The 16086-nt window shown below is 37.5% G+C and overlaps 1 protein-coding gene across 1 annotated transcript; it reads left to right on the top strand.

Annotated features, from left to right (window-relative positions):
- The first annotated feature begins 989 nt into the window (after window positions 1-989).
- On the top strand, window positions 990-3341 carry LOC113071249 (inhibitor of growth protein 2-like). The gene is made up of 2 exons (XM_026244613.1): window positions 990-1325; window positions 2051-3341. The coding sequence occupies exons 1-2, from the start codon at window positions 1187-1189 to the stop codon at window positions 2746-2748; spliced, it is 837 nt and encodes a 278-aa protein (XP_026100398.1). The 5' UTR covers window positions 990-1186; the 3' UTR covers window positions 2749-3341.
- The last annotated feature ends 12745 nt before the right edge of the window (window positions 3342-16086 follow it).

Genomic DNA, 16086 nt, shown 5'->3' on the forward strand with positions numbered 1-16086 from the left:
ATGTAAAGCAATGACATCACAAAGTCACCGTCGTGCAAACAGACCGCTGCTCTTAGCTGTATATATTTCCTGTGCCTTGCAACTTTAAAGTGCGCATGCCTGAAAACTTGTAACCTAAGCTACGCACGGGGAACCTCGTTTCACCATCATTGCTTGGGGGAAAGTCCCCGGACTCTGGGCAGAGATGTCCTGCATGCAGCGCAGAGCGGTGGTTTGCGTAGCGTGTCGATGCTAAGACGTCCTCGTGACAGAGCATAACGCTTGCAATCCAGATTTGTCAATGAAATAGATATTCAAGTGAAGCATAAACGTGCTTCTACAGAACGGGGCTCATTCTCAGCTTGCGCATTGTTTTATGTTTGTCTGTCTTAAATCTCTAAACCTGGTAATGTGGGAATTGATACATTTATTTTTATGGTCGTGTAGAAGGTGTCAATTATGCCAACATGTGTCGTACGTTATAACTCCAATAATTACTTTGTGTCCCCCAGGGACATTTATCAAATAAAAATAATTTAGAAGTAGGCTGTCACCTTCGATATTAAAATCAGCATCACTGATAGGTTACAGTTAGGCCTAGAATAAATTGTTATGAAATATAAAACAAAGATACAAAATCTAAAAAGCGGAATTTATTACAAGGACATTTAGTCGTTAAATTCTTTAGCCCTTTTGTTTTTATTTTTTATTATATTTATTATAGCTACTGTTGGATTATGTTTAATTGACAGTTGTTAGTTCGCACATTATATTTACATTTACGTCTGTCGTAGCTTATGTACTGTCTTGTGTTTCTATGTCAGCTTTTGAGAACTCAAATAAAGCGTTGTAAAAATCTTTCATCTTCACCGAAGCTCGGGTTCCAGATGAAGCCCGGGCGCGCCCAGCTGATCCCGCGATCCGCCCACACCTCAGCAACGCCACCCTCCATTTGCTAAGCCGCCTAAAAATGCAAAACGCGGCATTTTATGGGTTGATCCTACGCATGCGCACATCTGATAGTTTTGTTTGAAGGAGTTCTCGTAGCCAAAGAAGACTGGACTGAATTTGTCCGGAAAGAGTGGCTCATCACAAAGGTTGCCAACTAACATCATATTTTAAAGAAACCTATGAGTGAAAAGCGCCTGTTTTTAAGCCGCGGTTCTTCTCGAAAAGGCGCATAGCTGCTTGATGCATTACTATCATCATGTTAGGGCATTATCCGAACGTGGAAAAATCGCAGCTTGTCAACTACGTGGAGGATTATTTGGAATGTGTCGAGTCGCTGCCTCTGGACATACAGCGGAACGTTTCATTGTTACGAGAGATCGACACCAAGTATCAAGGTAAGCGGAACACTCGTGAAAGGTGCTCGATACGTTGTATATTTACGTTCATTTACATCGAGTGCACTTCACCCTGTAGACCGGCTTCGTTTCGATCCCTCATAATAGCACAAAACACATTTTAATCAAACATTTATCACTGCTTCTAAAGCTGTCAACGCCCGTGTGTTTTAGTTGTGTTTGGTCTTTAGCGTAATCGGCGGTGTTTGTTCCAGCAACACTATCCTACAACCAGTGATCAGCCATTTTGACTAGTGCATACTCTGTAGCCTACTGTTGTTTGGCTGTGCTCTTTTAACGCATCGCTTTAGTTGCCATAGTATCGACGTAATGGTGCTCTCAGTCGGCGTGTGTTTTGTTCGCATGTAGCCGAAACATCCACAGCTCGATGTCGACGCCATCGAGTTTGACTTAACCACTCGAAAACGAGGGATACCGTGCAAAATGATTTATTGGCGTCTCAGTTCCTTATTTTCTTTTATCATACCTACCGTGGAGGAGCAGCGTGTGTGCTTGGGCAGGTATGTTTTTGTTGCACAGCGGCAGGGGTAGCACTAGAGCAACCCAGGCATGCATTGCGAACAGCAAACCGTGACTGTGTTGTGTGTTAAAGAGTGGCTTTGTAAAATGCATTGGGCGTGCACAAGCTGCCTACTTAATTTTCTAATATTCTGATTGATGGGGTTTGTCATCACCTCACTTTCTCTGCTTTCTGTGCCACTCAGAGGTCCTCAAGGAGGTGGATGAGATCTATGAAAAGTACAAAAAGGAGACTGACAGTGGGCAGCGCAAGCGACTGCAGATCCAGTTGCAGCGGGCGCTCATCAGCAGTCAGGAGCTGGGAGATGAGAAGATCCATGTGGTCACACAGATGATGGAGGTGGTGGAAAACCGCTCGCGTCAGATCGAGGCCCACTCGCCTTGTTTCTTGGAGCCGGTGGAAGCAGAGCGACCGGCGGAGAAGGTGAGACATGACCCTGCCAGTGCCTCCACAAACATTATGCCCGAGCGCTCTTCAGCGCGGAGACCCAGGCGCCAACGCAACAGCGAGAGCCGTGACACTTGTTCCAACGGAGCCCTGGAAGACCTGGGAGAAGAGTCTCCACAGCAGCCCCGTGAGAAAAAGTCCAAGTCGGCGAAGAAGAAGAAGCGCTCCAAGGCCAAGCAAGAGCGTGAAGCATCGCCGGTGGAGTTCACCATCGACCCCAACGAGCCCACCTACTGCCTCTGTGAACAGGTGTCCTATGGGGAGATGATTGGCTGCGACAATGAGCAGTGTCCTATTGAGTGGTTCCATTTTTCCTGTGTTGGACTGACCTACAAGCCCAAGGGGAAATGGTATTGCCCCAAATGCAGGGGTGACAGTGAAAAGACTATGGAAAAAAGTGCAGACAGGGCTAAGAAGGATAGGCGGTCCAGGTAGTGCCTTACAGAAGATGTGCTAGATTGTTCAAGTGGAAATATGCCTGTGTGAGGTTCGGCGATTTTTGTGTTTAACTTATGTTAAAAGGTTCTCCTCATGCACTTAGCTGAAAAGTTTCCAAACAGGTGCTGTTGTTGCTTTTGCATTAGGATGGAAAACTACCAACAGACGTGATTAACCATGGAAACAGATGTTTAAGATACTGCCACTAATATCCATAAGACAATGAAGAGTTCTTTTCTAAGCTTTTTTTCCTCTTACTTGTTGATTTCGGTAAGCCTCGAGAGTTTATATATGCTGGAGGTCACCCTGTCCAGGGTAGTGTGTGTTAAAAAAAAAAAAAAAAAGAGGAAAGTGATCAAAATGCACTGGGTTTGATGAACATTGTCAACACCTTTTATTTGCATTTCTTGTTCTTTCGTTCCACATTTTAGAAAATATAAATGAAAATACACCTCTGAAATGTCTTCCAGTGAGAGAACAAATTATTTGTTACTGTTTTGGAGTGATTTTTTTGTTATTGTTGTTAAAAATCCTTTTTTTTTTTTTAAGTTTGATCTATTTAAATAAATCCGTGCTTGTTATGTCTCTAATCTGCTTATTGTTGTGTCATGTGGATTATATAATAATATAAACGGATATATAGAAAATATTTTCTGCATTTAATTAAAAGAAAGAAACACTACACTCTAAATAATACTGTTAAATTGCACTGAAAGTGGTTCAATGGCTTGTAATCATAGTAGAACCACTTTAAGTGCTAAATAGTACCTATCTTTAAGGGTGCCGTACAGCACTTTTATAAAATGCTATGTAGAACCATAGGAATAACCTCATTCTCCTTCTTAGATTTTAGATGTTACTCCGCTTTCAAATGTGGTACATTTAATACAATGGCAAAAGCTGTTTTGAATAACTTTTCTTACCTTCATGCTTTTATGCCAAGTCAAAAAGTCTTATGCGGGGGCTCTGGAATATTCAGAAAAGGTTGACAACAATGTTGTCTTTAAGAAATACACTGTATTTTAGTTTGACTTTAAACCATTCCCAAATAGACTAAGAGAGAATAAAAGAATAACCTTTACAGAACTATACACGGCTCATCGGGTTCTTTATATGGCAGTGGTAGTGCTATATAGGACCTCAACCACCCCAAAGAAACGCTGAAGAACCGTTTTTGTGTGTGTGTATGCCAGGCAAAAGCTTGGACACACTTTACTAGAAGAGTTTATCCTTTTAAAGATCTTTGGATATAAAGGCTTGTTCTGAAAGTATAAATCATGCCTTTCATCATTTGCCTTGTATATGACTGCCTTTACAAAACCAAAAGTTTATTATTAATATATTTTAAGTGAAGGAAAAGCAGCCAGCTCCTTCAATATGACATGTGAAAGTAACTTAAGTTGGTAGAATGCCCAGAGTGAGCAGAGCTGCTGAAATCTAGGCAAAAAGTGACAACTTAAAAGACAAAAGTTTTAATTTAGTTATTTAATTGTTTTGTTTGTATACTTAAATGTGAAATATGATGAAAATAAATAATGAGTAGGTTTGTTCAAGCTTTTGTGTATAAGAGAAAATAGTGTTTTGATTATGCTTGCATAGAGTAGAATTTACAGTTGAGATTAATTATATATTTCAAGCTTAACTGTGATATAGGTTGGGACCTGATTCATACATGAAACTATAAAGACTACATAAATGACATAACTTCAGAAGTCAGACATATAAAGACCGATCTGAATTTTAACAGAAGCACACCCCTGTGTTATGAAACTGGCCAGAAAACAGCAAATCAATGACCACATCAAACTATCCAAATCTTTTGATCCAGTTTTTTTTTTTTTTGACAGTATAAATAATTCTTTCTTGCCAGCAGATGTCACCATAAAGGCATAAGTGCTTCTCAACTGGTTTGGCTTCAGAACTCAGATTTAACTTTTTTTGAAGTTCAAAAAAAAAAAAGTTTTTAATTACAGCTCATTTGACAGTCGTGTCTACTGGAAGAAATCACACATGGGAAAAAATCACTTGAGAGAGTATTTGAAGCAGCCTCCAGATTAACACAAAACATTAGGCTTTTAGTTCACCAGCTCATTTAATCAGTGCAAATGTAGATCATTAAATCTTAATAAATATTTGTTCTGTGTTACACAGTAATCAAGATTACTCTATAACCCAGGATTTGTAAAGTTAACATTCCAAGTGATCCATGAATTGAGCTGCCAGTTAATAAGTGTCTAACCTTACATTGTGAAATGCAATGCACATAATTCATTTCCATTGTCATCAATACCACAATTACCTGGGTTTGTGGGAGTGTGTGAAGAAATACCTTTTTATCTAAACAATTGCAACCCTGGGTCAGTATTTTCAGAGATTCAGTCCTGTTCTTTGTAGTGATACTCAGATCACTAAACAAGAGGAAACACCCTGGGAAATTTAGGAACCGAAAGCTGACACCAAAGCTTGGGTGCCCTTGCTCTCTGTAAAGAAGTTATTTGATCAAGGCCTTAGAGAAAAGAACCTCACACAAATGCAAACAAGGCCAAATTCTTTTCAGATAACAATTGACAATCTCACACTGCCTGTCTCAAAAGACAGAAGAAATACACAACTTCCACAGCAGTTAAGTACCTTTTTTTTAGACTAAGATAATTAATATCAATATTCTAATTTATTAATATCCAAACCACCACAGTAATGTTGTTGCATTTCTACAAATGAGCTCCTCAACAAAACATACGCATAAAAATATTCCAAATCATATTTCAAACTTATTTATACAACAACTGATACACAATATCTACACTGTTGGACAAATACATTTAGCCTATAATTCTATGAAATTATGAACACTTCTTGATATTATTTGATATACCTGATAACCTTTAAAACAGAAAAATGTGTTTTTCACTAAACAAGTGTACATTTCTTTTGATTTCTCTGTATTCTTTGTTTACTGTTAAGATACACACGCTCTAAGCCTACATGAGTGTTTGTCTTGAAGGATAGACATTTAACAATGATATTACATTTAGATCAATAACTTTAATAGGATGGAAACAAAAGAGTAGACAAAAGATTAAAGGCATAACATTTTGTTTTAGACCCAAAGCATTGTGTGTAATATATAAAAAAGTATTTTCTCTTTTCAGTTAGCCCTTTATTATTATACATAAATGTAACATTATGCCATATAGCTTGTATTAGGAACTAAAGGCACCGGATACAAGTAATAATCCGGTTAAACGAGATAAAAACACCGCATACAGACATGGCCTGACCTCTCATCGCCTCTCCACCCTATCAGTTTTTCCTGTCGTGAAAAGTGTTCAAATGCATTGCGTTAATCTGTGAGCGCCAGCTCTCGTTTTGCCTTCCCCCGGTTCACCTGTTGCGAGGCTCACTCTGTACTCGCGATGTTTTGAAGGCCGCCTGTAGGTGGAGTCAGGAAAACATCTGGTGATCCGCGCGCTCTCCGTCGACGCGTCCAATAATCCGCCGGCGCACCGGACACGAGGCGCAACGCGCAAGGCGACAGGGAAAACAGCGCGACGACTCCGAGACGAGTTAACGGTTGCGAGTGTGACACCAGAAAACGTGCGGTCCTTATGAACGCCCTATAGTGCACAAGACCGACAGGGAGTCAATCACGGAGTGCATCAAATGAAGACATGAATAAGAAGGGATGAAGTCATCTCCTGCGCTTTATGGTCAGAAAACATCACCGATGAATGCAGTGATCTATCAAGCCACCGCTCAAGAGGCCTCCTCGATGCTGGAGGAGTCGGTCTCGCTTATGCGCAGGATGTCGCGGGAGAGGTGTGGAAAGAGGCAGGTTGAGATCTATTAAAACGGACAGACTCATTGATCATTCAGTTCAGCCGCTTTGCCCAGCAGTGCAGCGCCTGGTTAACATTACCCACCTGACCGGTGGCATCGGGCTATGGGCGCACCGTCCGGAACGCGGCGTTGTAAGCGTGTGTTTAATGAATAAATGACATTGGCGTCTCTCTCGCGTATCATGCTGGTGGACCCTTCGCCGTCAGGCGCAGCGCTTCGGCTCCTGGACATAAACTGAAATACGGTGCAATGTGTTCGTTTTGGAAATTCAATAAGGTGCGCAATAAAACACCGTGTGAGTGCCGCGGAGCATCGGACAGGGTCGCAATCCGCGCCGTGGCCTGCGTGTGAAACGCGCCGGAGAATGGAGAAGTTCCTGCAGATAGCGCCCCATTCCCTGGCCATAGTGCTGTCGCGGGTCAGCACCGAGGAGGCGGCCGCGGTCACGGAGAAGCTTCAGCACCATCACACCGGCTACGAGATATTCGCCGACTTCAAAGCGGAGAACATGCAGCACTTCTGGAACAAGAAAGTAACGGACGCCATATCGGAGACCTTCTTCTTGGGCTGGATAGATGAACATGTTCTGCTCATTCAAGGCAAGGAGGATCATTTGGAGGTCCTGAGGGAAGGATGGACGCGGAGAGCCCTCAAACCACCGCGGGGCTTCGAGATCAAGTGCATAGGTAAGGACCCTTGCTGGAAGGAAGCAGCCAAGTTGTTTTTCCAGGAATAAAGTCCCAGGGAGATATTTTAAAACAGTAATGTGTGGGTACAGATGTTTTAGAGACACTTGCCAACCTTCTCCATATTGAAGATGCCTTTAAGGTGCACTAGCAAATTGGAAATGCTGAAAATTTAGTATAAGGGTCTTAGGAGGTGAGGTTTATTCTCTGCACAGTGGGCATTTTAAGAGGAAAGCAAAAAGCTGAACTTGACATTTAGCAAGCCATACTTTATATGTGACCCTGGACCAAAAAAAAAACAAAAAACAGTCGCTGGGGTATATTTGTTGCAATAGCCAAAAATGCACTGTATGGGCCAAACTTATAGATTTTTCTTTGGTCAAGTAAAGATCATGTTCCATGAAGATATTTAGTAAATTTCCTACTGTAGACATTAAAACTAAATTTTTGATTAGTAATATGCATTGCTAAGAACTTAATTTGGACAAGTTTAAAGACAATTTCTCAATATTTCGATAGTTTTGGCACCCTCAGATTCTAGATTTTAAATAGTTGCATCTCAGCCAAATATTGTCCTATCCTAATAAACCATACATCAATGGAAAGCTTATTTATCATATATCATCTCAGTTTTGAAATTACCCTTATGACTGGTTTTGTATTCCAGGGTCACATACTGTATTTATATGTTTTGTTTATACTTTGAGGTAAGCATTTTTAATAAGTAAAATTAGTAGTTTCTAATTTATTGTGATGTGGCATTCCAAGACCTCCTTGAGTGAACCATTAATTTTTTTTTTTTTCATTTTATTGAACTGTTGTACTTCTGAGTGTTTTGTGTTGCAGTTTATAATTTTTTTTTTTTTTATATTCATATTGTTTTAGTGGCCAACTATTTGGTCTTCATATTTGATTATTGTGCTACATTTGTGCATGCTGTTATTGGCTTCAATTAAGGAGGCCACTTTTGAGAAACCCAGTTTGCTAGAACCATGACTGGAAAAAAAAACTTTTTCCCTTTTTTAAAATTTGATTACTTTGGGAAAATGAGGAACTTGATTACTTTGGGAAAAAGAGGAACTTGCAGTTCTATGAAGTTCTATGAAGCAAAACTGCAAGCTCTATGAAGTTGCTTCTGAATTTGAGGTCAAGAGCCCAAGATTAAATCCAATGCTTTCCTAATATCATGCAAAAACACATTTCATGAGGGCTTTCTTATTGTAAAAACAACACGATCAAGGCCACTCTTGCTATTACTTTTAAACCATCCATTCTGACGGGTTCTTTGCTCTAACACTCCCATAAATCTTCTTGAAAGAGAAATAGGTTGAATGTTAAAACATTCCACTGGATTATACATCATACAGAAATTAAGTTACACAAAGATGTGCTTAATCCCTGTGTAAAGTTCCTATTCTTTAGCTTCCTCAAAACATTGATTTAATAAATTGTAACTTGTTTTATAATAATCTTTGTAATGTAATAACCTTTAACAACATATTAAAAAAGGTCTTAATATCATTTAGTATCAAGAAAGTGAAAATAAAATGTATCAGTTTGTGTGTGAAGCATTTTATGTTCCACCCGTAGGCTAGTTGTTTTGACTCTTCGTTCGTGTTCAAGGCTGTGGAAACAAAGGATATTTTCAAGGGTGAGACTGTGAAGAAATGGGCTGTCTTCCACACATAATGCAAACATAAAACAAACCTGTACATACTGCACTATCAGCTCTCACAGGGAAATTCTTCTCATTCCACTACCTGGTACTGAATGATTTGTTTTGCAATGTGGGGATATGTCTTGTATTTGGAGAGTTTTTGAGTTTACATGGGCTCTGATCTACATTCCAACTCATAAAATGATTGATTCTTCATTTTGAATGCAGTGGTTTGTTGTATTCGTTTAAAGGAAACATTCAGTCTCTGGGTATTTTTCAGTTTTTTCCTAGGCCTTTATATTTCATTATCTAACAAAGCCCTTTAATTCATCAGTTTATTGTTTTGTTTGTTGTTTTATTTTATTGCTTTATTAGATTGTAAACAAATATATATAAAATAAACTATCAATTCCTGCTTTAGCATCAGCTCATAAATGGAAACATGTTGTTATTATAGAAAATTTGATAACAGATATCTTGATTTTGCGATGTAGCATCTGTTGTAGGAATTGATGTAGTCAACATTCGAAGCATTTAATGTCGTTTGAAAGGATTATTTTTGCTTATTATCCTTTATATCAATGTTTTACGCCTTTAAAATTCTGGCAGTTTAATGCCTACAAAAACAGCTCTTAGAGTTACTTCCTGGGTTCATTATGTCACGAATCCAGATAAACCCCACACCTGGGAACATGCAACAAAAGGGGCAAGGCCATGTTGTGCTGCTTTAGAGAAGAGGAAGAGAAAACTAGGGGTGCACATAAAAATCATATGAATTTCATATGAGTCTGAACGAGATCTAGAGATATGTTCGTGAACGAAATGACTGAACTGGCACACATGTCGTTTGCGAACGAGTTGATTGAACGGATACATGTCGTTCGTGAATGAAATGAACTGGTACATAGCTTATCTCGTTCGTGAACAAACTGAATGAGAGTAAACCGGGTCAGTTGGCCATTTAGCATGTCAATCTTGCAAAATGCAAAGCGCAGTTATAGGTACTGTGCACATACGCTTGTTTTGATTCATTATGATTCTTTCAAGAGATTTGTTCATTTTCAGACTAGAAAGTACTGCGCATGCGCATTGACGTAGAAATAGTGTAATGATGAATGATAGTCGGAACGAGGTGTTCTTCCTGGTGAATAAAGTGTCATAAATAAGTGTCCTGTCATTATAAATTTCCCCTTTCACTCAGTGTATGTGAAGTGGAACACGACCACGTCCCACCAGTCCTCGTTTAAGACTCTCATCAACAGACGTCTAGTTTTGAGTGCGGGAAGAGGCACTTTTACTACTTTTTTTTTTTTTTTTTTTACTAAAGTATAGTTAAGCAGCACAACAGTTCATGTGCTGGTCGTCACCTAATTAGGACCTGAAGTAGATCAATATAACGTGTGCTTTCCCATAACAGCAGTGGGAAACTGTATATTCAAGCAGTGTGCGCATGTCAAAAAGAGTAAATCCAATCAGAAGCTTGTGACATGTAAACGCGCACATCAACTCGATCACTTTATTTACCATTCATGTAAACACTACGTTCGGATTCGGCAATCAGAATGAATTCATTCCGATGGAAACAAAAAGTGTCCATGTAAACGCACCTATTGTATCTAAAACTATGAGACAACAAAAACAAATAAAAAAAACAAAAAAAAACATTAAGAGCCATGCTTGCACAGGTTCCGCACAATCCTCTTCACTAATATTCTCTGGGTCTCATCTGGGCTCAAATTGATAAGTAATATAGACGACACCATTGTTTACAATACAACCAGAGCACACTGAGGTGAGGGGCGGGACATTTAGACGCGCACTAGAGGTGGTTTAGCCAATCACAACACACTTAGCCAGCAAATAAATCTGAACCCATTGTGTATTTCTGAGGGAGGGGCTTCATAAAGGCAGGGAATGATCAGCCTGTTTATAGGAGAAGGGACAGAACAGTGTGGAGTGAAGGTAAATTATGTGAAAAATTCTGCGTTTATTTAAAAAAACGAAGCATTAACCCATGTTAAAAAGGGGTGTTATTAGAATATTTGAAATGGTCATGTAATCATTAAACCTAAATAAATCTTCTTGCTCATGTTGGATGTCATACGCCCTTCTTTTTACTGGATAAGTCCTGGCTGGGATTTCAAAATTGCCTGAAATGTCCAGGTTTTGGCTTTGTTTTTATGTTGATATTCTCTTTACAGATATTCTCTTTGTTTGCATTGCTTTTAGGCAATCCTGACCTGAATTTTAGACAGTTTAGAAATCCTGACCAGAACATGTCCGGGAAAAAGAATATATATGGTCACTCTATGCTTGTGTATCATGTCACATAAACATTTATGTTCCTATTTTTTATGTACCCAATATTATATAAACTAGAATGCAAGATTAAAATTTGATTTTAGAATCTGTTTGTCTTTGCTCAATCATGGTTCTGGACCATTAAGTTCTTATATTAAGCATTATTTTATTTTTTATTTACTTTATATAAAAAATTCAAATTTATTTTTTATTTACTTTATATAAAAAATTCTAATTTTTACAACTCCTTTATAACTTACCGGTATGTTAAAAATTCTTACTTGCTGGCACTATACATTCAGCATCTCCAGAAACCAAATGTTGGCAGGGTTATAGATGTTCTGTCCTTGAGTTGTTTCTTCCTTCTATGCGATAAAACAGGACCAACAAAAGTGAAGACTCAAAAGTTTAGAATGTGTTTCTTTAGATGCATAACCCAGACTTCACCCCTGCCAACAGACATTGCCATCTAGACAGTTGGCAAAAGTTTCCGTTAGTGCTAAAAATGTCTTGAGATAGCACAGGCCGCTAAGGTGTATGATTATCATAAGCATGACAAACAAGTAGTGTCAAGTAGAGTTCATACCTGTTTGTGTGAGTGGTGGGGATGTTGTTTGTGTTCATTGATTTATCTACTAAGGGTGACATTAACTCACCTTAAGTGAGGAACCTTTTCTCAAACCTTTGAAGACTGTCTGGTAAAACTTAATTGAAGGAATGGAGTTTGACTCAAGTTTATATCAAAGCTTTTGAAGTAAACAGCCTGGGTATTTTTGCACTCATAATTGAAACATATTTAGATGTATTTTATGCAGTCAAAATAGTAAAATATAAGAGATGAAGGAAATGTTAATGAGAGTGGCAGCTATGTCATAATACTGCTTTTTAATGGATTAAAAAAAAAGATTTTAAAATGTATTATTATTATTATTATTATTATTTTTTTTTTTTACATGTAGCAAACATAACTATTTTAACTTGGAGAACTTAGATTTGGAGAGATTTCTACAAAATGTGAAAAACATAACCAGCATTTTTTTCCTCCAAATTATTAGAAATTGGAGATGCGTACCTCAAACCCCGTATTTTCCTCAGGATGAAACGGGCTGAAGATTTATACTCTGGGTAGATTGGGATGGCTACCTCTCATGTCTTTGTATTACTTGGAGATAGCCCAGAGGCCGTGAAGTTTTAGATTTCACAAAACACAAACCACTTAGAGCATTTTTGGTAACCACACTCTTAAGGAGATTCCTCAAGGCGTCTGCAGAATAGTACTCATTTTGCTGAAAAGTGAGAATCCCCCTTTTAAAATTTTCCACATTCAACATCTGCCAGGACTGTGTTAATGGAATGTGGATGGCTGTCCATAGATCAGCTTGTCACAGGGCGGAAATGTACAAGGACTGTGATGGGACAACGTCCCTGGAGGTTGTGTGTACGCATGTGGTGGCAGGTCTGCTTTGGCACAGATGGGAAGGAAGGCTGGGGGACAGGAAGCCCTAGAAGCCTTGTCTTCAATAGGAGGAAAGGGAGGAGTGCAGGAGAGAATGGAGGGGGAAATCCTATGGATCAGCAAATCAGCATCATGTAGGGATGTGTGGACATCAAGGCTCATAGTCAACTTTCTTCTTCAGACAAAATATTTTCGACAGTTGGACCAAGAATGTGTCATGATTTTATGGCTATATGTCATACCCGTTTCATTTATCATAAGAAATCAACTCCTTATTACAATGACAATATGCTGTAATGTTTTAGAACTTAAAATTAAGGTGCAAAATGTTTGTTTTAAAACCAAAAAAACGAGGTTATACAAGTTAATGCGATCTCATGTGTATTTTGTATTTGTATGTCTGTTGCGCATAAAATGTACATTTGCATTGGAAAAACATACAATATTGAACAACCACAGACAAATTATTGCAAATCCTAAATTATCTTTTTGAACTGGTAACTGGTAAAGTTTTTTCTTTTGAGTTTTGTGTTACTTTTGGTGCCAGCTCACTTCAACCAAAGGATTTCATCATCAATACTAAATAATTAAGTTATACTTTATTTTAAGGTGTCCTTGTAAGTACTGAGTAATATTAATTAAATACATAAACTTACTAGATGGTTAGTGTTAGGGTTACTTGCATGTAATTATGCATAATTAAGTGCTATTATAATATTAAGTACATGTAATGTGTAGCAAGGGCTCCTTAAAATAAAATGTTACCAGTATTTCTGTAATCTGTAATTACAAATCATTTAACAATATTCATTTCCTTCCTCAGTCGTCCCCTTGGAATTATAAGGTTCTATCTGCATTCCGAGTAGTTTTGAGATATTGAGCTTCAAAGTTTTTGTGTTCCATTCGACTGTGTAGATAGAACCTTATAATTCCAAGGGGACGCAGTAGTCTACCATTTGCAAACAAATATATATTTAAATATATTTAAATATATTTGCATTTACTGTTTCTAAATTTTTTTGGTTATTGTACATATTTCTGTCTGTTTCATTTTTTATGTTGATTAAAAGTGGTTACATGTTTGTGGATAGAGTTAAGGGATATTAAATATATCTATGAAAGTATAAAAATTATATTTATGATATGAAGTAATCAACTGTTGTACATAAATAAAAGTTACTGCTTACATTTCAGATGCTGTCAGTGTATCCGTATTGTAATTTTCAGCAACTATCTAAACAAACAAATATGTTTACGTACCTGTAAATGTAAAGAAATGTATTGGTTTTATTCAAGTCATAATATTATTTTTGAGCAAGCTGTATTACTCAATTATTTAAAAATGTTGAATCAAACACATGAATTAATACAATCAAAACTAAATGTCATTGGTTAAATCAGGTTAAAATACCTCTTTAAGGGTAACAATTGCAGTGTTAGTAAGATAGACACCAGACACAGTTAAATGTTCCTGCTGTGTGTAGCACCTACGGCTCTGCACAGTCTCCAGAAGGACCTCAAGTTTATTTTTTACAAGGTCTGTGAGTATTTAACTGCAGTTTTAACCATTTATTCTGTGATTTTTGAAGACTCTATACAGTTGGTGATTTTTAAAGACTCAAAAGTTTGATGAAAAATGTCTTAAATAAGTGCTGTATAATTAAATTGTATCTTTTTGACCTTCTCTGTGCCTACACTTGCTCCTTGTTCCCTAGTTCGCTTTAGGGGTTGAAGTTTGTTAGATGTGTCATCAGGTGTGTTGATAACACCTGATCATCCACAGAGAGTAAATCATTTTGTGCATGTCTGTGTGAGAGGTCAGCAGTAAGTCATGTTGAGTTGTGCTCTCTCTGTGGTGTCTTACTGCATATTTGACTGATGTGGTGTTTGGGACGCCGGTTCATTTTCAACACCTCATTGTAAATCTACCGCTCCTGTAGGGCTTTAAACAAAACACCCATAAAACCTAATGCAAGTGCAGATGTGCTGATGCTCAGTATTGACCAGGGGCGTAGCCATCTTTTCAGAAGTGAGGGGGACATAAATTTTATATATATATATATATATATATATATATATATATATATATATATATATATATATATATATATATATATATATATATATATATATATATATATACACACACACACACACATTACAATATAATATAAAACATTACAATAGAACATTTCTGTAATCTATAGCCTACCAGTCAACAGTTTTTGAACAGTAAGATTTTTAATGTTTTTAAATAAGTCTCTTCTGTTCACCAAGCCTGCATTTATTTGATCCAAAGTACAGTACAAGTTTTAAAAGTTTTTACTATTTAAAATAACTATTTTCTACTTGAAAATATTTTTAAATGTAATTTATTCCTGTGATCAAAGGTGAATGTTCAGCATCATTACTCCAGTCTAGTGTCACATCCTTAAGAAAGCAATTTTTATTCATTTTAGGAATAGTTTAAATAACCGTCAGAAATATGAACAGAAATGTGGTCAGCTTTTTTCTTTTCTTTTTTTGGGGTAGAAATTCTAGTTTTTTACAGTGACAGTGAATTTATTAACAGCAATTTATTGTTATGAACACAAAATTATTTATGTAACATTTAATTTGACAAATAACCCCATTAGAATGTAAATATCCACAATTATCCATAAATAATATATCACTTGCGATTACCGTACCTCCACTGCAGAACATTTATCTGTCTTTCATTTAATTTGGGCATAAATCTCACATCTTGTTAGAAACTTTTTCTGTGGTTTTATAATTATATACATAATTTAATTTAATTCAATTTATACAGGTCAAACTGTTAATTACATTAGAGTGAAAATAGCCTCTTACTTCTTTCATCCAACAGTTGACAATTTGACGTTCAACATTTAACAGCATGAATTTGTGCTGAGAAACATATGTGGTCCTAAAATAGCCATATCTGAGCTTCCACTTTGGGCAAATATACTTTGATTAATTTTCCAGTTGAAAGCCCAGCTGTGGCTTTGATCTTTGGCCTGTAAGGAGATCTGTGAGTGATCTCTGTGATCAGTTGCGGAGCAGCCCTCTCATTTAGCCTGGAGCCTAACCTGCACTCTTCACCTTCACTCATCTGTCACCTTGGTAGAGTCTTGCTGAGAGTTGTCTCACTCACTGCCATCTTACACGCTCTTATCAGGCCTCGGAAGAGACACTGAAAAAGCTGAGAGGTTTCTGCACAAATCTGTGTCATTTAATTTGTTTGCTCATTCATGATTTAAATGTCTTTCTTCTGAATGCTACATTCTTGCCTTTTTAAATGAATTTGGGTTCACAAGTAGAAGCATTTTACAGCTGTGCCATTGTCAAACCTGCTGTAGTCTTAAATGAAAGACAGGCTGTGGAGATCCTGA

Source organism: Carassius auratus, unplaced genomic scaffold, assembly GCF_003368295.1.
Source record: "Carassius auratus strain Wakin unplaced genomic scaffold, ASM336829v1 scaf_tig00006690, whole genome shotgun sequence".
NCBI lineage: Eukaryota > Metazoa > Chordata > Actinopteri > Cypriniformes > Cyprinidae > Carassius > Carassius auratus.